This window comes from Piliocolobus tephrosceles, chromosome 17, assembly GCF_002776525.5.
Source record: "Piliocolobus tephrosceles isolate RC106 chromosome 17, ASM277652v3, whole genome shotgun sequence".
NCBI lineage: Eukaryota > Metazoa > Chordata > Mammalia > Primates > Cercopithecidae > Piliocolobus > Piliocolobus tephrosceles.
In genome coordinates, this window is record NC_045450.1 from 11008599 (window position 1) to 11031796 (window position 23198).

The window sequence follows — 23198 nt, forward strand, 5'->3', positions numbered from 1 at the left end:
TTTTTTTTGCATTTTTCAATGAAATATTTTGTATCAGAGATACATGTATAGAGTCAAACATTCAAAACTGTGTCAAAGGTTATGTAGTGAACGCTCCCTGTGTCTCCACAGTCCCCTTTCACTCCCCATAGGCATCCAGTGTTCATTGGAGCTTGGGTGTCTTTCCAAAAATTAAATGTGCCCTTGGTCATTCATGAAGGTGCTCTGTTCTCTTGACCTCAACCTGGCATTCAGAACGGGTAGCCACAGATAGAGGATCAGAGCCTCTGGTCTGTGGGCCAGACCTGTGCATATTCTATTCTCCTGGTGTTGAAGAGTCTTTTTTCTGTGAGGCCCTTCACCTGGAAAGGCAGCATTTGGGATGTGCCATTTCCGATATTTGCAGCCTTTCTACAGATCTCACCCACGAAGCATCAGAGGTGAGAGACCTCACTATCAATTCTTCACAGTCAGAGAAAGTCGGCTTGAGAAATTGCTGGGTCAGGACACTGCCAAAGTGAAATCATGAAGTAGTGCCCTTGGTATATTAAAAATAGAAATCAAATAGCAGCTCCCATGCATTGGCACCGTCCACAGTGCCTGGCCCTGTGCTAAATGCTTTTCAGTCTTCATTGCGCTTGAATCCTCACAATAATCCTGTGAGGCTGGAATCCACGCCATACAGATGGGGAAATAGAGAGGTTTTATGTAACTTGCCCAAGGGTTTGCTGAATAAAAAGCTAAAAAGAGGCAGAACGCGAATTTGAAGCCAGGCAGTCTGGCACCAGGGCTCGTGTACTTGAACTTGTTTGGATTGTTGTTTGTGCCTTGTTTGATATCATCACACTGTCCTGTTTACTTCGTTGTCTTGTGACACATCACTTTGCAGTGATGTCTGTCTGTTCTGTCTCTACCAGCTGACACGGGAGCTGTGGTGTGGGGAGTTTGTATAATTGATTCCCTGTGTCTGGAATACCTGGTGAGTGATTGTTGTGTGACTAAGCAAGCAGTCTGTTCCTTGGTCAGGTTCCCCTCTGGATAGCAGCTTTCCTGGGCGGAGCCTGTCTCTCATTTGTCTGTGTTCTCAGTGCCTGGTGCTGGACCAGGCACACAGTTGTGGCCTGGTCAAAGGCAGCTAGTCAAAGAGCTGTGTCAAAGGCTGCTAGCACCCCGTGTGCAGGTTAGAGAGCGGAGGTGTTCACCTATGTGTATCACGAGGCTCATATATGCCCTTCCTCTTTTCCAGACCCTTCCTGGATATGGTGTACCACGCCCTGGACAGCCCGGATGACGATTACCATGCTCTGTTCGTGCTCTGCCTCCTCTATGCCATGTCTCATAATAAAGGTAAGACCCTTGCCTTGCCTGACTTCCTCGCTGGGCCCTGCATATGCATAGCATCCTTCCCCTCTGCTGCATGGAGGATGAAGAAAGGTGCTTTCTGTATAGAATTTCCTTTCTGGTTTTGGTGGTCCTTTTTGATTTTGACTCCCACTCTTCTTCAGCTTCATTAGAATTTCTCAGGTGTTTTTCTGCCAACTGAAGCCACAGGAATTGGTTACTCAGGCAATATAGGGGAAGGTGACTTGACTGCCTAACCCAGGATGACTATATTCACCCTGTGGTTTTCTTTTGACCCCTTGATTTACAACTGACTTAGCATCCGACCTCTTTCCTAACATCAGAACTGAAATCAGTCAAATTGTAATCTTGGTTTTGCTATATATAACACTTGGTGTTCTTATGCTGGGTTCAGAGCTGAAATAGACCCTGGGTGGACTTTGTGGAAGCGTAGGTTTCCTTTCTGAAGAAAGGTGTGGTTCTCTGGCTTCCCCTATTGAGGCTGCTTGGCCAGGATCCAACTCCCATGGGGTTGACAGGTTTTGTTAGGATTCATTCATTCACTGCCTTGCTGCCGACTCCTGGGAATAGTCGCTGTTGTTTGCCCACCTGGCTTGACATGGGCATGTTCTGAAACCTCCACATCAGAATCTCTTCAAAGAAGAATTCAGGAATATTCCTTCTAACCCCTGCCAAGAGCTGGGCTTGGAATACTAAAAAATCAAGTGATGTTTTAGTAGGTTTTTTATAAGCTTATTGGGGAGTAGATAGAGTTGGGTTTTACTAAGATAGCCTATGGCTAGAGGCGTTAAAACATATATGATATAACCAAGTTTGTGTATTCTTAAATCATTAATCATGATAAATAAGTCGATTGGTGGCAGAAGAGTATATAGTGAAAAAAGTCTCCCACCTTTGACCCCGGCTGTCCTCTTCAAAGGCAGTTCCCGCTACTGGTTTCTCTTGTGTCTTTTTTTTTTTTTTTTTTTTTGAGACGGAGTCTCGCTCTGTCGCCCAGGCTGGAGTGCAGTGGCCGGATCTCAGCTCACTGCAAGCTCTGCCTCCCGGGTTTACGCCATTCTCCTGCCTCAGCCTCCAGAGTAGCTGGGACTACAGGCGCCCGCCACCTCGCCCGGCTAGTTTTTTATATTTTTTTTAGTAGAGACGGGGTTTCACCGTGTTAGCCAGGATGGTCTCGATCTCCTGACCTCGTGATCCGCCCGTCTTGGCCTCCCAAAGTGCTGGGATTACAGGCTTGAGCCACCGCGCCCGGCCTCTCTTGTGTCTTTTTAAAGATAGCCAAACAAACCCAAGTAGGAGTATATATGGTTTTATTTATATGACTGCCCACTTAGCTGTAAATGGAGATATCAGTATTGTGCTTTCTACCTTGCTCTGCTCACATCATCATGTTTCAGCACATGAGTTCACGTCCATAGAGAACTGCCATTCTTTTTTATCAATGTGTGAGCAAATCGTAGATACTAAGGATTTTTGCATCTGTGTTCATGACTGATACTGGTTTGTAGTCTTCTTGTAATTCTCTTGTCTGGTTTTACTCTCAGGGTTATGTTCACCTTATAGAATGAATTGAGAAATATTCTCTCCTCCTTGATTTTCTGGAGAAATTTTTGTAGTATTATTTCTTCCCTAAATGTTCCTTAAACCAGTGAAGCCATCTGAATATGGAGTTGTCTTTGATGGAAGGTTTTTAACCACTCAATTTCTTCAGTAGGTATAGGGCTTTTCAAGGTGATGTATTTCTTCTTGAGTGAGCTTTGGTAACCTGTGCCTTTGAAGGAATTTGTCATTTCATCTGAACTGTCAAATGTATTGGCATAAACTTTATGATATTCCTTTATTATCTTTTTAATAATATCTATAGGATCTGTAGTGATGTTCCCTCTCTGATACTCATGGTATTGATAATTTAGGTCTTCATTTTTTTTTCCTAATCATTTTGGCTAGAGGATTATTAATTTTATTGCCACCCTCTGTTGTTCTGCTGTTTTCGATTTTATTGATTTATGTTCTTATGGTTTTTTTTAACCTTCTGCTTCCAATTTAATTTACTTTTTGTTTTATAACTTCTTATAAAGAAGCTTTAATTATTGATTTTAATCATTGATGGAAGCTTTGATCATTGATTTTTTTTAAGCAAATCAGCTTATTTTTTTAAACTAACATACCATGAAATTAACTCATTTTTGTATTTAATTGTGTGAATTTTGGGATATGTATGGATATGTGTGAACACCACATAATCAGGAGATAGTACAGTTTCATTATCAGAAAAATATCCCTCAGGCTATTCCCTTTCCAGTCATTGATTTTTAAACCTTTCTTCTCTATGACTTTAATGCTGTAAATTTCCCTGTAAGCACTGCTTTACCTGCATCCAGTAAATTTTAACATATGGGGTTCATTCAGCTTAAAATATTATACAGTTTCCCTTTTGATTTCTTGTGTTTTGTCATGTGTGTAATTTCTAGCTGTGTTTCTTTTACTGATTTTTCTCCTGCTTTTGGATTCCTTCGCCCATTTTCTGCATGCCTGGTTTTGATTGGTTAACAGTTACTGTGATTTTTACACAGTTGGATGCTGGATTCTTCCTGTAAATATTTTTGGGCTGATGGTTCAGTTCATTGGAGTTGGTTTGATCCTTTTTTGAGGCTTTCTTTTAAGCTCTGTGAGAGCTAGTCCAGACAGCCTTTAGTTTAGGACTAACTTCGCCCTAGTACTGAAGACATTACCCTTCTCAGACTCTACCGTGTCCCATGGCGAGGTAGTCTCTCCACACTGGCCAGTCCTGTGTGAGCTCCAGGAATTGTTCCACAGGGTTTATTCTGGCAGGTCTTTCCCTTTCTTCATATGTACACACAGACCAGAACACAGTGAGGCTCTAAAGGAAACCTCTGCAGGTGTCTGAGCTCTCTCTCTGCAGCTCTCTCTTCGTTTCTCTTGTCCATGAATTTTAACCCCTTGATCTCTCTGAACTCCAGACTCTGCCTTCTCTGAGAGAATCACAGTCTTTGTCTGGGTTTTCTGTCCCTGTGCTGAGTCCTGGATACTCTCACTGAACAGCAAGCTGGAGCAATCACTGGGCCACCGCCTTCGTGCTTCTCTCTCTCAGGGATCTCTCTCCTATGCTGCCTGTTCATCCAGAGTCTGATAACCATTGTTTTGTATATATTGTCTTGCTTTCTAAGTTACCTGAGTCAGAAGAATAAATTCAATCCATCTTGGCCAGAAGCATAGCACCTTTAAAGAAAAAGTTTGATTGAAGTCTAATTGATGTCCAATAAACTGCACGTATTTAAGGTGCACAATTTGATGTGTTGACGTATGTAAATACCCATGAAATCATCACCATGATCAAGACGGTGTATAACCCAGCATCCCAAACATTTCCACATGCCCCCCGTTGCTTCCCACACCCCTCTCCCCAAGTAACACCAGTCTCCTTCCTGTCATTCTAGATTAGTTTGCACTTTCTAAAATTTTGTATAAACAGAGTCATGCAACATGTGCTCCTCTTCATGTGGCTTCTTTCAATCCACATAATTATTTTGAGATCCATCATGATGTTGTGTGTATCTCTAGTTCATTTCTTCTTACTGAGTAACATTCCACTGTATGAACGTACCACAGTTTATTCATTCATCTGTTAATGGAAATTTGGGTTGTTTCCAGTTTTGGACTATTACAAACAAAGCTGCTGTGAGCATTTGTGTGGCCCCATACAATGTATGCCCATACAGAGAGTTGTGTGAGCATATACGTTCTTTTTTCTTGGATAAATACCTAGGAATGGAATGGCTGAATCATATTTCCCATATAATTATGGGAGATATGTGTATGTTTGCTTTTATTTTAAGATACTGCCAAACTGTTTTCCAAGATGCCTGTATAATTTTACATCCCATCACCAGTGTACAAGAGTTCTAGTTCCTATTACTTCCTTTCCAACATTTGGTGTGGTCACCTTTTTGGTTTTCACCATTCTAATAGGTTTGCAGTGGTATCTTATTATCTTAATCTGCATTTCCCTAATGACATTGAACATCTTTTCATGTGTTTCTTTTGCCATACATGTCTTTGTTGGTGAAGAGTCTTTTCAAATCCTTAGCCCATTTTTTAAATTGAATTGCGTAAAAAAATTACTGTGTTTGGAGAGTTTTGGGATTTTTTTTGTTTTCTTTCTTTTAAGACAGAGTCTCATTCTGTCGCCCAGGCCAGTATGCAGTGGCGCAATCTTGGCTCACTACAACCTCCCCCTCCCAGGTTCAAGCAATTCTCCTGCTTCCGCCTGCTGAGTAGCTGGGACTACAGGTGCAGGCCACCACGCCTGGCTGATTGTTGTATTTTTAGTAGAGACAGGGTTTCGCCATGTTGGCCAGGCTGGTCTCGAACTCCTGATCGCAAGTGATACACCTACCTCAACCTCGAGAGTTCTTTATGTATTTTGAATGCAAGTCCTTTATCAGAGGCATTTAGCAATTATTTCCCCCAAGTCTGTGGCATGTCTTTTCATTTTCGTAACAGTATCTTGGGAAGACCGGATGTTTTTCAATCTCCATGAGTTTCCTGTGGCACATTTTTTGTTGTTGTTGTTGAGACGGAGTCTCACTCTGTCGCCCAGGCTGGAGTGCAGTGGCCGGATCTCAGCTCACTGCAAGCTCCGCTTCAGCCTCCCGTGTAACTGGGACTACAGGCGCCCACCACATCGCCCGGCTAGTTTTTTTGTATTATTTTAGTAGAGATGGGGTTTCACCGTGTTAGCCGGGATGGTCTCGATCTCCTGACCTCGTGATCCACCCGTCTCGGCCTCCCAAAGTGCTGGGATTAGAGGCTTGAGCCACTGTGCCCGGCCTAGCAGTTTTTAATACCTCCTTTTCTCTGTATTTTTTCTCTCCCATTCTAGATAGCTAGGCCTTGGAAGGCAGAAACCATGTGCTCCCTGCAGTACCCAGCCTGCTGCCTGGCACTCAGTCAGTGCTCAGCCAGAGTTTGCTGATTGGTTGCCGCTCAGCTATGTGGCACATCCCCAAGGCCATCTCTTCCTGGCAGCCTGTAGCTCAGGGCTTCAGCAAAGAAGATGCTCTCTGTGTGGTGTAGATGCCAGGCTCCAAGGGACAGTGGGCAAGCTCCTCATCTTCTGTGTGACTGGCACTCTCCATGGGCTTCCTCCCTGCAGCCCTGACCTGTGCGGAGAGCAGAGACATCATGGCTTACCAGGTGTGCTGCTGTGCGCCTTCATCCAGTCTTATGTGCTGGAGAGACCACTCACCCGTGTTCCCAGCTGGGCATCCTGCCTCTTTTTCTTGGGAATTTCTTCCTAGAAGAGTAGAACTGTATATTCAAGGAAATTAAATTCCTTCTTCCATTTTCTGCTAATGCTATTCATGTATTGATTGATTCATTCTTCTAACAGGAAGCTCCTGTTAGATGCCAGGCACTGAGATCAGTATTGGGGATGCAGTGGTGAACCAAACAAATGCTTTCATGGACTCTGGATTCTCTTAGAGGAGACAGACAATAAACTAGTAACCAAGTGAAATAATCCCGTGTAGCGAGAATGCAACAGTGAAAATAAAACTAGGTATTGTGGGGGTGCAGACTGAAGGTAGAGGGTACTACATCCGCCTGAGCAATCCGGAGAGGCCTCTTGGAGGCTTAAGTGATCAGGAGGAATAGCCTTGCAGTCTCTGATGAATTTCTGCACGTAATTCGTTATTCAGCAAATGCACGTGGAGCACCAGCTGTGTGCCAGGCAGTGGGCTCAACACGGGACTACAAATTCCAGGCAGACCAACCCAGGCCCTTGCCCAAGGAAGCATCAGTCATTCTTGGACAGAAAAGTCCTACGAGGAGACTGTCAGCACAATAGAGGGTCGCTTGCCTGGTGGTGAGCATGGACTCTGCCCGCAAGAGTGAAGACCCATTTCCTGAGGACACCCGGGCTGTGGTAGAGGGCAGAGCAGGAAGGGTCATGAGAGCCTGTGGCATAACCGTCGGATCACTGCCCATTCCCCAGGGTGAGCGGCAGCATGTCCGAGGCAGCGGGCTGCCCCAAGAGGCAGGCATCTGGAGCCAGTCTGCAGGGGTAGCACAGGCAGCTACTGTGAGCTCTGTTCCTACGAGCCATGTGGGGCTGCTGGGGGGCAGTTGGTCAGTAAGTGAGTTGACCCACTCTGCACCCCTCATTGTGGGTTTGCGGTAATTCAGCCAGCAGGTGGGAGGGGTGGGAGGTGAAACCGAGAGGCTTTCTTATCATTCAGCAGATGCTTGCTGAGCACTTGCTAGGGCAAGGCCCTGTCATAGGCACTCAAACAAGTCCAGATGAGTCTCGTTGAAGTGAACAAGAAGATTGTGACTGTGACAAATGGTAGAAGGAAATGAACAGGGTGGAGTGATGAGGAGGCCCAGTGGTTGTGCTGCAGGGGTTACTAGGTGCTAGTCAGGGTGGTCGGGGAGGGCTCCTCTGAGGAAGGACCAGCAGAGCCAAAGCCCAGAGAGTGAGAAGGAGGCAGCTCTGCAAAGATCTGGGGCAAGAGTGCTCCAGGCGAAGGGAGCAGCATGTACAGAGGCCCCGGGGTGGGAAGGAGCAGAAAGTGGGCCAAGGTGAGGCTGGCCAGGTGGGCAGGGGCCAGGTCATGAAGGGCCCTGAAGGCCATGAAGAGGAATTACCATTTTTTTCCCAAGTACAGTGGGAAACCCCTACAGAATTTTTAAGTTGGACAGTGATGTGGTCAGATGGAAGTTTTTAAAAGAAACTTTGGCTACCAGACAGAAAGTAGATGACTAGGGGTGGGGATGAGTTGCAGGAGGGAACACCGGGAGACTTGCTGCTAAGAAGCTGTTGTAGTCTTCCAGGCGAGATAATGTGGATCGGATTAGGCTGCTGGCTGGGGAGTGGAGGAGACTGGAAGGACTTGTGGTTATTTCAGTGCTAGAGCCAGAATGTGCTGATGGATTGGATGTAGGGGTCAAGTGAAAGGGATGAATCAGATGACTCCTGCGATTTGGCTTGAGCAACGGTGGGGTGCATTTACTAGGATAAGGAGACAAGGAGAGGCACTGGGCTAGGGGATGAGGGGTTCTGGTTGATTTGAAAGAAGGGGGCATGAAGGGAGGAGCCTGGGTAAGGCTCAGGTTCCTGACTCCTTTGACTGTGTGACAAGTAGCAGTGCCATTTCTGGAACTAACGAGCATGGGCCTTGGAGCAGGTTTGGAGAAGAAACTGAAAAGTTCAAGTCCAGTGCTCCGAGGCCCAGGTGCCTGGGGAAGCTGCCTCATGGGGGAGCTGCCACCTGGCTTATGCTCAGTCCTGGCCTGTGAGCAGAGTCTGTATTTGGTGGGGCTTTGGTGGTAGTGGTTGGTTGGGTGATTGGTTTTTGGTTATGCAGCAGTTGGTCAGGCTGCACCTGACCTTCAGCCTCACTTTTCCAGATCCTTACTCCCCAAATCAGGCCCCCAGGTGACCCGGTCTCTTTCTCATAGATTTTTCCTCATAGACAATTTTAACATAAAAGCCATGTTAATAAAAACCAAATGTGAGCTCAGGCCTTCCAGTAAATCATAATAGATTAGATGCTGCACCGAAATGAATATTCCACAGTGGAAAGGGTTGACCGGTTGGTGGAAGGCGCTTGGTGTGACTCAATTGAGCCACAGAATGAATTCTGGTTTGTTTCTGTAATAGAAAATGCAGGCTTCGCTCTTCTATCAAGTTCGCTGAGTCCTGGGCCAGAGGTCGGGGGATGGGGGGTGAGTTTTACAGCTTTTGTATCTTGAAGTTTCCCCAGTTCAGCGACCAGCCTTCTACTCCTGCCACTCCATTTGTCATTGTTTACCCAGGAAGAAGGAGTCTTGGGCTCTTTGTGTTTTGTGTTTTGTTTTGCTGAGAAGTTAATGGAACGTGGATGAGAGATACGGAAAAGGTGGAAAGGTAATAGGATAAAGGGAAGCTTTTGCCATGCAGAGAACTTGCACAACGTCATTTTGGATCTTGGCTGACACATAACCAGAATTGGAAGTACATTGGAAATTGGCCCAACATCTGGTTAGCTTTCGAAATCTTTGGTCTATAGTCTTCCAAAGCTGGTAATACTTATGTGACTGCAGCCAGGGAGACGTTGCGTAGTCAAAATACATTTTTTAAAAGTTTGAACGTTGTTTACCTGGTGTTCTCATGGTCTCTTTATCCAGATCTTTCTAATTACTCTTATGCATCTTTGGTCTGGGTCTTTTCCATCCCTACCCTGAATGGGAGCTACTACTAAGGGGGAAGAATCCAGATATCAGAACTGAGAGGGAAGCTTAGTAAGAGTTACTTACACTGTGGGGCCACACCCTTCCCTTCTGTTTTGGATTCTTTGAATGAGTTGGTTGAGAGTTCCGCCCTCCAACCCTGTGGACAGGAGACACCCATTCTGACTCGGTGGGCAGCTCAGGCGCTGACCCCTAAGGCAGGGCTGTGGGTGGGGCAAGGAACATGTGGTCTGCTGGAAGCCAGAATGAGCTAGTGCTCCCGTGAAGTGCAGCAGGATTTCTTTGGAATTTGTCTGTCACAAGGCACTTACAAGTTGAAGCAAATAGGATCATATATTATCCACAATGTTTATTTCTGTCAGAGGGAAATGACCGGCAAAGAAGCTATTGGATTTGCAGCAAAAGCTGCCTTTCTGTGACTGAGAACCATGGGGTATGCGTGTGTGTGTGTGTGAGTGTGTGTGTGTGTATATATGTATGTCCCTGTACACAGGAGCCGTCTTACCTTTCACATGCATGCCCCTGTTATACGGTGACATTGACCTTAGCCACTCAGAACCATCAACCACCAGATTGTTTCAGGCAGGAGGCTTAAACCCAAACCAAATTTGTTTGCCACAAATTAAATGCCATCCTAAGAACAGTGATGGTCATGCAGTGATTGTTGTAGAAAACAACAATGAGAATAAGTTGCTTTTTCACTTGCCTTTGATTATACCACCTTAAGATAACCAGCTGCTGACAGGATCATATTTCTTTCTAGCCTGTTTTGTGTGTGGGTGATGGTTGGGCTTTTCTGCACAGCTGTCATATGGTGGCTTCTATTTTATGTGTATTTCCCCTTAATTTTGAGATTTATCTGATCTTCTGTCCTAAATTTGATCAAAACTACTTAACTTTTAAAAACATTAATTCAGCAAAAATGTATGGGCTATTGTGTTTGTGCCAAGAACACCACTAGATCACGTGACACACATAGCTTGGGCAGGTGGTGAGAAAGTGCATTAACCAGCAGGGATCATGGGACACGACAGAGAGGATGGAGGTAAGAGCCACGTGGCCGCATTCAGGGCTGGGCTTTCCACTCTACGCATGACCTCAAGCAAGCTTCATGTCTTTTCTGAGCCTCAGCATCCTCGTCTATAAAATGGAAATAATATTAGCCACTTCATGGAACGTCATGAGGATGAAATGAAGCATTCCACTTCATATGCCTGGCGGATGGTCACCATTTCTTCAGGGCTTACCTTGCGAAGGCAATCTTGTCATCTTAGCAGAATCGTCTCCTCCTTCCTTCCAAAGACACTTTGTCCTTCCCCAGAGAGACTGGGGATTTTGTTGTTGTTTGTTTTGACTGAGTATTTTGGTAAATGATAAGGCCTCCTTGGAAACACTTGATAGTTCAGAGTCACAGAGAGGATTTTAAAGGCCATGGTGGGAAAAAGAGCTGGGAGAGAGAATGGGGCACCTAGCCCAGAAGGAGCTTTGGGGAAAGAAGGGAGATGTTCAGAGGGTTTTCTGTTGTATGGTTTTGCCGTGTGCTGTGTGGAATCACCTCTGCTCTCTGCCTCCCAGGGCTGGTGATAAAATCTACCTCACATGGACTGCATGGCAGTAGCAGGTCAGTTTGGGGGAAAGGGCCGGAAGCATGAAGACCACTTGGAGCAGCCAGGGGAATGGGACCACCCCAGTCAGCCAGGACACAACCAGATCATGTCATGGCCCACTAGCTGCCTCTCCTGGACCCCTCCACTGCATCACCCTGCAGGATCCTGGCACGAAGCCTTGCCTGTCCCTTCCCCCATCCTCCACCTCATCACCCCCCTCCCCGGCTCTTCCCTGCCCTGACCTCCCTGGCTGTGCTCCACTCCCTGCAGTCCCACCTTTGTTTGGCAAGTCCTGGCCCTCCCTGTCCAGCTCAAGGCAAACTCCTGTTCATCCTTTAGGATCCAACCTGAGCAGCTTGTCCTCTGAGAGGGGCCCCCAGCAGCTCAGCATGCCTCTTTTGGGCTGTCTGTAGCTTGATTTAGCTCTTGTTAGGTTTTTTCCTTTTGTTCTTTTGTTCTAATTTCCTTCTTTTTTAATTTTAGGCTGGACTGCAGTGACGCAGTCTCGGCCCACTGCAACCTCCGCCTCCTGGGTTCAAGCAATTCTCGTTTCTCAACTTCCCGAGTAGCTGGTACTACAGGCATGTGCCACCACACTCAGCTAATTTTTGTATTTTTAGTAGAGACGGGGTTTCACCACATTGGCCAGGCTGGTCTCAAACTCCTGACCTCAAGTGATCTGCCCACCTCGGCCTCCCAGAGTGCTGGGATTACAAACGTGAGCCACTGTGCCTGGCCTAACTTTCCTTTTATAACACGAATGATAAGGAAACACATCAAGTCGTGCTCAAACTAAAAATTCTCATCCATGCATTAAGCAGTGATCAAACTAAAAATTCCCATTTGTGCATAATAATGAGAGGTAGAGTTGTTGGTCTGTGACAGTGCTTTTTCTCTTTCGATCCTGATAGCAGTTGTGGGGGGGGTAGTTACCATAATTATTCCCACCTCACAGGTGAGGAAACTGAGGTTCAAAGAGGTAAAGTGTCAAAACAAAGTTTCTCCCGTACTCCACCGCTAGGCTTCTCATTCCTGCTGTACCCAGCTGACCCCCTAGGAGAGAGTGAGCCCAGGGACACAGAGGGGTGGCTGTTGTCAGCCTGAGAGGACGGGCACCCTGCGTGCTTCTCGTGGGCTTGCTGAGTGGGTGCTGCCACCCTTTCCCATCTGGCCCCTGCCCATCTTCGGGATCATCTGAAGGTGGTTTGAGCCGTGTTTCTGACTTGCTCTGTGGCCTTGGGGAAACAGCTTAACAACTCTGGGCCTTAACTTCCTCATGAAAGGAAAGGGCTGGACTTGGAATCTGGTGCAGAGAGAAGTGTTTCTATCCTCCAGAATCTTCCCTTCATGGAGAGTTGAGAAAGGTCAAGATCATCTTGACACGCTTTTCTTCCTGTCAAGAAAAGAGCTTGCCACAGATTTTCATTGTTCACAAATTCTAAGAAGGCAGAGGGGCAGTGATAGGAAAGAAACAAAAATGGACCTCTCTGTGGAAATTCAAGGACTGGTCCTAGTTTGCCTCTTTCCATGGTTCTGTGGCCACAGCCCCCTTCTGGAAGGAGCCAGAAACCAGGCCCTTTCCGCTGTCTTCACTGAAGGGGAGTGATTGCCAGTGGGTTATAAAGTTGGGCGATGCACCTGGGATGCAGAGGAGCTTTTATTCCCCACCCCCACCCCCAGAACCACTGAATGGCAGTTCTCAAAGGGCCAGAAATTAATGAGTAGAGAGATGTTATGACAGTGTTAACATCTCTGGAAAAAACAAATGCCAAAAAGATTCAATTGACAGTCCTCTTGTCATTCAATAAGCCAGAATCGTTCAGGGTTACACATTTAGCATTAACATGGGACACAGAATCCACAAATTAAATTTTCACTGCAATCAAATTTTTTGAGGAAACCCAAATTTGTGGGGCGTTTTGGGGCATGAGAGAGACTACTACCCAACTCAAGCCTTTATGCCGTCCCTCACCCAGGTCATCTCCTTGGTATGACTTAGCCTCTTTCTGGGAGCTGGAAGGAATTCAGAAAAGCAAGATATATTGTTATGGCTTATTTCATCAACCTGTGTGTGCAGGAGTTACTTAGAATCCAGACAATCAGCTCTTCAATGCTATCTTCCACTATTTTGTCAACGTTCTAAATGAAACGTCATCTGGTACTCAAGGGACTGTATTTCAAGAGTTCCGAGAAGTGCCACCTTTCCCCCTTTTGTAAAATAACAGGAAAAGACGTGTTCCAAGCACAAATAATCCATTCAGTTCTCCGAGCTTGGATCAAGCAAAATATTTGTTTCTCGAAGGGTATTTTTCAAGAGCCATGTCAGACGAGCAGATAAGGAGTTTGAAGACCTCTTACCCCAGGCAGGAACTGTTCTAGGAGCCCTAACAGGTCTTCTGTCACTGCGGGTCCTGCGTGCTTCTTTAGGAGAAATGACAACAGGGCTCAAAGTCACACACTTGCCTGTTCCCTCTTTCCTTTCCCACTTACCTTCCCCACCCCCATCTCATCTTTTATCGTTTAAATGCTGTTAGTTTTGGCAGGAAGAACTGTTGAATTTTCACTGGAGGAAAGGTGATTCCCTTGCCTGTTAATGATAAATCTCTGCTTTATTGGTGTCATTGTATTAGGTTGGCACAAAAGTAATTGCAGTTTTTGAATTGCTTTTAATGGCAAAAACCACAATTACTTTTGTGCCAACCTAATATGTGCACCTTTCTGTAAGAAAAGGCTTAGCTTAGTGTCTTTCTGCTAATGTCACCCTCAGGGGCAGGGGTGGCCTCTGCCTCACCTGACTCAGAACTTGATTCCTGCTACCCATGCTGAGGGTGGGGCCCAGCTTTTGAGCTTGTAGTTAAAAGCTTGAGGGCACTGTTGTTGGGGATGACTGTAGTTTCCTTCGGGTGTCGTCTCTCTTTCTCTAGGCCTGGGTTTCCCCAAGCATAGAAGGTGCCTAATACAGGAGTGGCCTCAGGTGGCCCTCAGACCTGGCACACAGTGGCAGTGGATTGTACTATGGGACGGTTACCGCTTTTTCTACTCCCTTCCCTTTCCTCTGCTATGTCTGGGAGAATGTCCCCATTTGGGGCTAGCTTCTCTCCAACACTATTAAGTACCTGCCAACCTCCCTTTTTAACAAAGATCAGGCCTTGGGCCACTATGAGTAGGCAGTCACCAGTCATTGGCTAGAATGTAAAAACATTTTTTGATTTTTTAAAAAATATTACTGGCAATTATTACATCAATCCCGATTTCCTATTTGTAAGTAGTGACAGAAAATGTATGTTTTAATACATTTATGTAAGTTCAGTTTATGGAGAGCTCTGCAAAAAGTTATGGCACCGACAGCAACCAGTCATGACAGCAGTTGCCAAGAGGGGACAGGCACGGTGGCTCACACCGGTAATCCCAGCACTTGGGAAAGCCCAAGAGTTCCAGTCCAGCCTGGGAAACATGACAAAACCCTGTCTCTACTAAAAACTAAAAAAAAAAAAAAAAAAAAAGGAAAAGAAATCACCAAGAGGGAACATATGTAGCTGAAGTTGAGGAAGCCCCACTCTGCAGGGCCTTTCAGGATGAGGAGGTCACGTAGTCAGGAGGCCTCCGCTTACATCCTTATCCTCTGTTCCAGGCATAGATCCTGAAAAACTAGAGCGAATCCAGCTCCCGGTGCCAAACGCAGTCGAGAAGACCACCTACAACCATCCGCTGGCTGAAAGACTCATCAGGATCATGAACAACGCTGCCCAGCCAGGTGCCCACTTGGGGTGTTGTCTATCCACAGGGCCACGCAGTCATGGGGAGCAGGCCCCACTGAAAGCCTGAGCCCTGGGTGCTAGGCCTGAGCCTTCTGAGAATCTGGGCCCATCCTAGCCTCTCCCTCTGCCTCTCAACCCCTACATCCTGGGCCAGCCCTCCTGCCTGCTAGAACTGTGTCTTTAGCTCTGGGTCTCCTTTTGCCATCCCACCCCCTGCCACTTGCTAACCATCTTTCTTCTCCTTCCACACCCCGCCTTCCTTTGCTGAGATTGTCAATGTTTGTCACCCCCCGAATCTCTGGGTGGCCCAAGGCGATATTATGAGAAAGAACTAGGCTGAGAGTGGAGTGAGGGGAGAAGGTTCGAAGGTTTAAGGGGCCAGTAGAATAGGAGACAGAGTTTTGTTACCAGCAGCAGTTGTGGGTAGGTATGGGAACAGGTAGGAGTGAGAATGCGCTTGGAGAAAAACTCACTTGGAGGAGGCAGCTGAAGAGAGGTTACACTAGTGCTGGGGCTGGGTGGTGCCGGGCCAGGAGAGCCGATGGAGCTGAGACCACCCAGCCTTCTCCTTGGTTGTCCCTGGGGCATGTATCATGTTTGGGAAGACCTATTTTTCGTGATAGCGCTTTTTCTTTTTCTTTTCTTTTCTTTTTTTTTTTTTTTTCCCCCGAGATGGAGTCTTGCACTGTCGCCTGGTCTGGAGTGTAATGGCGTGATCTCGGCTCATGGCAACGTCTGCCTCCCGGGTTTACGGGATTCTCCTGTCTCAGCCTCCTAAGTAGCTGGGATTACGGGTGCACACCACCACACCCAGCTAATTTTTTGTATTTTTATTTGAGACGGGGTTTCACTATGTTGGCCAGACTGGTCTCGAACTCTTGACCTGGTGATCCATCCACCTTGGCCTCCCAAGGTACTAGGGATTACAGGCATGAGCTGCCGCGCCAGGCCTACTTTTTCACTTTTTAGGCAGAGCCCCTTTTCTCACCTATTTTCACCTGACTTACAAGGCAGTAACAAAGGGACAGGCAGGGAGGTGGGCAGAGGGATGTTTCTGCCTTTAGTTTTTTCCCAGTGACCTATCGTGGTCTCTGATGTTTCCAAGGCCTTAGAGGCATAGCCTGAAGACCTCCTCCTCTCCACAGTGGGACCTTTCCCCAGAAATAAACTTGAAAGACCCACAGAGGAGTTTGCATAAGAGCAGTTGTCCTTCAGTCAGTTACAGATGCTTCTAGGAGAGATGCCAGATGTGGGTTTTGACATTCTGAGCACCTGCAGTCGACCACTGCCCAGCGATGAGACCCTGGACAAGTCCCTTCACTTTCCTACGCCTCCGTCTTTGGAGCACTCATTGCAGTCAGTTTTCATACAGATTCCTTGAGGAGCTATATAAAGTGCTCGGCACTGTGCCTGGCTCAAGGTAGTAAGTAATAGCATAATAAGTAAGCTGTGTTGGAACTCTGTTGCACTTGACAGAAACCCGACTCACTCTGGCTTAAACAACACAGACAGACAAAGCTGTGTTGGCTTATAAAGTCTGCTAAGGCCTGGCTTCAGGCAAAGCTGGATCCAGGGGCTCAAACAGTATTTTTCTACCTTTGGCCTCTGCCACCTTCTGGGTTGACGAGTTAAACGTCAGCCCCTCCAGCTAGCCCTTTCTCCACTGAAACACTAGACTTACCCTATGGGAGACACTTAGATTTGAGCAGTCTAGTTGGAAGAGAGATCTCAAAGTGATATTTGCAGAATACTTTACAAATATTAAAAATGCTGGCAAGGGTGAAGAGGTGGCCGATGTAGATTATAATGCTTGTGCCCCTCAGGGCCTCACCACGGTCCTCTGCTCAACCCAGCACAAGGAGAATTTCTCTCACCCAGCAGATCCAGCAAATTGTGAGGTTGAGCCTTACTGGCTCTGACTGGCTCCCTTGCCTGGTTCTTACCTAGTCACTGGGACCAAGGCAGTATAGAGCACCCCAACTGGCCGGGTGATGTGCCCAACCCTGGAAGGGGAAAGGAGGACCAGCTCCACCCAAAGCACGTGACCCAGAGTGGGACTGGCTCTCTAAAGGAAAGTGGGAGTGCAGGGCCACTCTCTAGGCCTCAACAGTGTTTAGTCACCCTCTTTTTCCTGCACCCTGCCAGTAAAGGGACTTCAGGGAAGTATTTGGTATAGGTAGTTTTGGTGGAGAACATTGAGTTCTAACTGATTGGGAGTGGCTTTGGCATGGGGGGTTCCCTCTGTGTCCCCACTGGATGTTGGGAGCCATGGGCAGTTGGTCTATCATCTGACCTGCTAACCTCAACGTGGGTAGGCAGGAGCCTTGGGCTTGAGGGCGCCCCACCCTGGGTGTGCAAGGCTCACCCTGGTTTGCTCTGCAGATGGGAAGATCCGGCTGGCGACGCTGGAGCTGAGCTGCCTGCTTCTGAAGCAGCAAGTCCTGACAAGTGCCGGCTGCATCATGAAGGACGTGCACCTGGCCTGCCTGGAGGTGACGCCCTCTCCCCTCCTCCTTCCTGTGGGCCAAGGGAGAGGGACAGGAGGATGGAAGGGAAGGTGCTGACATCCAGATAGGAGCCCTGGCCCGTGGTGTCATCGGTCACCAGCTAGAAGCAGCAGGGGCTGCCCTCTTGAGACCCCACTCTGACCTACTTATTCAGCAGGGACTTCCTTTCGGCTGAGACTCGCTGAAGAGTCCACTTAATTGAGTTTTAGTGGTTTCTGCTGCATTTATTTGCTTCTGTATTTGTCCTCAGGATTTCTGAATTTTTTCTTTGGTGTTACAAAAGTTTTGAGCACATACAAACACACTCACACATATACACACATTGATTATGGTTTTTGTGCTTAAAATACACATTAAATTTTCAGTAGCTTTTATGGTACCTCTTATTTTCTATGTTTATTTTAGAAAATTTAGGAAGTACAAAGAGGTAAAAGTAACTATAGTTGACACTTTGGCTGTGTCTATGTAGACACACACATATTATATATGTAAATATATTTAAGTATTATATAAGCAAATAATTATATACATAAAGGAGTATATTTACATATACCACATACAGAATATATAAATATGTAAACATGTGAATATGTGTAAATGAAACATCTTTACATATATATAAATGAAAATTCATTTATAACTATGTATATGTTTGTATATACACATACACACACACACTTATAACTGAACATTTTGTCTTATACAAATGTAGTTGGGCTAGGTACAGTGGCTCATGCATGTAATTCTAACATTTTGGAAATCTGAGATGAGAGGATCACTTGAGGCCAAGAGTTTCAGACTAGCCTGGACATAAGTGAGACCCTGTCTCTACAAAAACAAAAACAATTAGGCAGGACATGCCTGTAGCCCCAGCTACTGAGGAGGCTGAGGCTGGGAGATTGCTTGAACCCAGGATTTTGACATTGCAGTGAGCTATGATTGTACCACCGCACTCCAGCCTGGGCCACAGTTTGAGACTGTCTTGAAAAAGTAAAATAAAAAAGGAGTCATAATGGCCGTATTTGTAACCCGTTTTCCCCTGATTAACTGTATATTAACAGCTTCTCATGTCATTACAATCGAATTACCTGTCCTTTCACATTTTCATTTTGAGCTCTGTCTCCTTTCCTCTCTCTCTCATTAAGAACTATTTTATAGGCCAGGCATGGTGGCTCATGCCCGTAGTCCCGGCACTTTGGGAAGCCGAGGTGGGCAGATCACCTGAGGTCAGGAGTTAGAGACCAGCCTGGCCAACGTGGTGAAACCCCATCTCTACTAAAAATACAAAAATTAGCCAGGCGTGGTGGCAGGCTAATCCCAGCTACTCAGGAGGTTGAGGCAGGAGAATCGCTTGAACCTGGGATGCGGAGATTGCACTGAGCCAGAATCATGCCACTGCACTCCAGCCTGGGCGACAGAGTGAGACTTCATCTCAACAAAAGGAAAAAAAACAAAACATTTTATGCATTAAGGATATTAGTCCAGATCCATTTTATACATACTCATGTTTTAGAATTTGTAGTTTGCCCGATTTGCTCGCCTAGATGAGACCTGCCTCCTTCACACCTTCCTTGTCTTTTAACAGGGTGCGAGAGAAGAAAGTGTTCACCTTGTACGACATTTTTATAAGGTAATTGGCAGAGCACAGGTGGACAGCAGCATGGTGTGTCTTGTAGAAGCAGGAGTGTCTTGTAGAAGCAGCAGAAGTGGTGTCTGGTTCTAGGCAGATAAACGTTATATGTCTTCAGTTATTTTTTATGCCTATAATTACTGAATAAAAATGCTCAATTTCATAGTCTCTAGAGCAGCAATACCTAAACTTTTTTCTGGCCATGCTGTCTTATCAGTAAAATTTTTGAGGACTCAGCCCCAGTATATGACAATTTGTTTCTCAGTAATGCATGGATTTAGTTGTTTGGGAATAATTATATGTAAATTACGAACTACATACATATAAACATATACAAGTAAATTATATATGATGTGCTTATGTTCATGAGTTATATATGCTTACACATGTAAAATCACTTATGAATTACCTATGAATTTATGAACTATATACATGTCTATTATTTCTATACATATGTCCTAAGAAACCTTATAGAGGCTTCTAAACCTTTATTAAGTTTATTGAGATTTTGTAAAGTACCACAGTGACTTTCAGTATCTGAAAAATTTGCAGAGCTTTGTCTTCAGGTTGCAGATGGTTTTATAATATCTAATTGCGGCCAGGCATGGTGGCTTATGCCTGTAATCCCAGCACTTTTGGAGGCCAAGGCGGGTGGATCACCTGAGGTCGGCAGTTTGAGACCAGCCTAGCCAACATGGAGAAACCTCGTCTCTACTAAAAATACAAAATTAGGCATGGTTGCACATGCCTGTAATCCCAGGTACTTGGGAGGCTGAGGCAGGAGAATTGCTTGAACCCGGGAGGCAGAGATTGCTGTGAGCCAAGATAGCGCCATTGCCCTCCATCCTGGGCAGCAAGATTGAAAACTCCATCTCAAAAAAAAAAATTCTAATTGCCATGGTTTTGTTTTAGCTTTTAAGCATATGTTTTAGTCCATTCGGGATGCTAAAACACCATAAACTGGGTAGCTTATAAACAACAGAAATTTACTTCTGGGCTGGGCACGGTGTCTCACGCCTGTAATCAATCCCAGCACTTTGGGAGGCCAAGGCAGGCAGATCATGAGGTCAGGAGATTGAGACCATTCTGGCTAATATGGTGAAACTCTGTCTCTACTAAAAAATACAAAAAAAAATTAGCCTGGCATGGTGGCGGATGCCTGTAGTCCCAGCTCCTCTGGAGGCTGAGGTGGGAGAATGGCGTGAACCCGGGAGACGGAGCTTGCAGTGAGCTGAGATCACGCCACTGCACTCCAGCCTGGGCGACAGAGCAAGAGTCCGTCTCAAAAAAAAGATATTTACTTCTGTCAGTTTTGGAGGCTGGGAAGTCCAAGATCAAGGCAGATTCAATATCTAGTGAAGGCTCACTTTCTCATAAATGGCACCATCTTACTGGATGACCTCATCACCTCCCAAAGGCCCTACCTACTAATCCCATTACCTTGGGAATTAGAATTTAAACATATGAATTTGGGGGGCGCGGCGGGGAGCAGAAACACTCAGGCCTTGCCAGCCTCATGTGTCTTTCAGGCAAGGCTCATCACTCATCAGCCATGATGGATTAATCCATAGGTCAAATAGTCATTTTCTAGTTTGCTGGCCTCCGGATCAGGTCTCTGCACGTGGCTGCTGAAGATCCTCCTACAGGGGGAAGGTGGCAACACTGCCATTTCCTTGCTGTCCCCTGTAGTTTCATTATTCGAGCCCTCTTTAAGCTGCTGTTTCTTTGCAGGAATCATTTTAAGCCACTACATTATTTTGCCAGTGTTTGTTGAGATAAAATGAGGTTACATGATTTGGAGATCAACCTTGCCAGGCTCAGATGACCCCATCCAGCTGCAGCAGTGGACATACCCAGACAAGGGTGGCACCGTTGTGGGCCCCTACACACTGAGGAGGAAATCCCACTTTCCCCTTAGAACATCCGAAACCACGCTTGGCCTCCAAGTGAGGATACACCCCCACTAGCAAAGCCCACAAGAAAGCAGAAACCTCAGGGTTGCATTAGTCATCTTTGAACCTCTTTCCAATATAACTGCCCTAAGTTTATGTCCCCTGGAAAGCTTTTGGATTGCAAAAACAAAGACATATAGGTAGGCATTTTCCCAGAGGATTATTCTTTATTGTTAACAAAAGGAGAGCTTTGTTTAATTTCTGGATCCCTTCTCCCAACCCAGATTTTTCTTTCTTTTATCCCATAATATTTATTATGCCCTAAGTATAATTTCTCAGCAGCTTTTAGATGTTTTCAGGAATTGTCTTTTCTGGTGGTGATAGTTATAATCACACAAGAATATGCAAATTTAGTTGTAGTTCTGACAACTGAAAAAAACTAAAAAGGATCTATTCCCTTTCCCACCCCAAGTGTGTGGGGGATGTGTGTGTGTCTCATTCAGAACTTGTAAGAGAGATGCAGAAGTTCTAAGGGTCATTGTCCAGTAGAGATTATCATGACAGTGAGTGCTCACACTGACCCAGCCCCGACTGAGTGACAGGCTCTGTGCTTCCTTGATTTCATGTGCATTAACTCGTTTCGTCTTCACAATACCCTAGACAGACATGCCATTCTTGCAGTGGAACAAGGAGGCGAGAGGTGTAAAAGCTGGATTTGGTTATGTGTCTCAGAGCCAAGTTTATGCCCACCATGCTGTTCTGAAGGGGCCCTCCCAGGCAGTCATGACCCTGAGGAACGACATAACCCCGAAAGCACTCCTCAAAAACAAATGGAACAAGCCATGTAATTGTAATGTTAAACTTATTTAATTATACTCCTCCTTGCAGAGGTGTGGAGCCTCGTATCTTTAATATGGTAACTTAAACAGGGTTGTCCATTTCTCCAACCATTCTCGATAAATAGATGATGTTAAACACTTGAAATATTAGTCTTTTCTATATTTTAATCCTACATAGTAGTATTTTTGTTGTTGTTTTTTAATTAACTGCTTTGACAGAAGAATCCTAACTCCATATACTTAAAAAGGAAGGAGAAAATTTTGAGTAGTGCAATTTGATATTTGGTCTGTCATTTGAGCGTGTGTGTTTGTGTTCACATGTGCATTTTACTTCCTGGTGATTTACGAGAACTCACTAATGAGAAACAGATGGCCCCTAAAGCCACAAACTAGAGTTTATAATACTCTGTTGTTTATGGAAAAAAATATGAATAATCTCCTCTTCCCTCCCTTCCTTTCTTTTTAGGGAGAAGACATTTTTTTGGACATGTTTGAAGATGAGTACAGAAGCATGACAGTAAGTGAGGGACTGGGACACACTTGGGCTGGCGTGTGCCTGTGTCCCTGCCAAGCTCACCCTGCCCATCCCAGAGGGGATTTTTTGACTTAGGGCTTTCTGACCAAATAGCAGATTGATGGGGAAGCAGATTTAGAGTGGTGTCTTGTGATCCCCAGCACTGTTAATTTCAGACTATATTCACTCCCTCTAAGATGGGAGGTATCCAATGAATCAGGACGATTATCTGCTATGAATAGTAATTTGGGAGGCAGTATCATTTTTTTGAGGACTTACTCTGTGCTGGATGTATATAGCATGCTGTATAGATTATAACTCTTCATCCTCACACCAGCCAACGGTAATAGCTACTGCCATTGTCCCTTTCTTGCTGAATTAGTCTTTTCTCATACTGTTATGCAGGAATACCCAAGACTGGGTAGTTTATAAAGAAAAGAGGTTTAATTGACTTACAGTTCCACATTGCTGGGGAGGCCTCAGGAAACTTACGATCATGGTGGAAGGCACCTCTTCACAAAGTGACAGGAGAGAGAATGAGTGCAAGGAGAAAAAATGCCAGACACTTAGAAAACCATCGGATCTCATGAGAACTCACTATCATGAGAACTGTATAAGGAAAACTGCCCCCATGATTCAGTTACCGTGCCATATGGTTCCGCCCTTGACACATGGGGATTCCCATGTGTCTCACCATTCAGCGGGAGATTTGGGTGGGTACACAGAGCCAAACCATATCACTTGCCAATGAGGAAACTGAGTCAGACAGGTCTAGTGATGTACGCAAGTCTGCTTGGCCGGTGAGTGGCGGAGCCAGGCTTCCGGAGGAGGACAGCTCACCCCCGCATCCCCTGTCC

At 45.7% G+C, this 23198-nt stretch overlaps 1 protein-coding gene across 5 annotated transcripts in view; it reads left to right on the forward strand.

Moving 5' to 3' along the window:
• The window catches only part of CLEC16A (C-type lectin domain containing 16A), a 236563-nt gene that overhangs the window by 79796 nt on the left and 133569 nt on the right, over positions 1 to 23198 (forward strand). For 4 of the 5 annotated variants that reach the window (XM_023231082.1, XM_023231085.1, XM_023231086.1 and 1 more), the window contains 5 exons: positions 1226 to 1326; positions 14833 to 14955; positions 17342 to 17451; positions 19052 to 19096; positions 22294 to 22344. In XM_023231082.1, the coding sequence (XP_023086850.1) occupies positions 1226 to 1326; positions 14833 to 14955; positions 17342 to 17451; positions 19052 to 19096; positions 22294 to 22344 (430 nt within the window). The remainder of the gene's footprint in view (positions 1 to 1225; positions 1327 to 14832; positions 14956 to 17341; positions 17452 to 19051; positions 19097 to 22293; positions 22345 to 23198) is intronic. The other variant, XM_023231083.1, reaches the window with a different exon arrangement.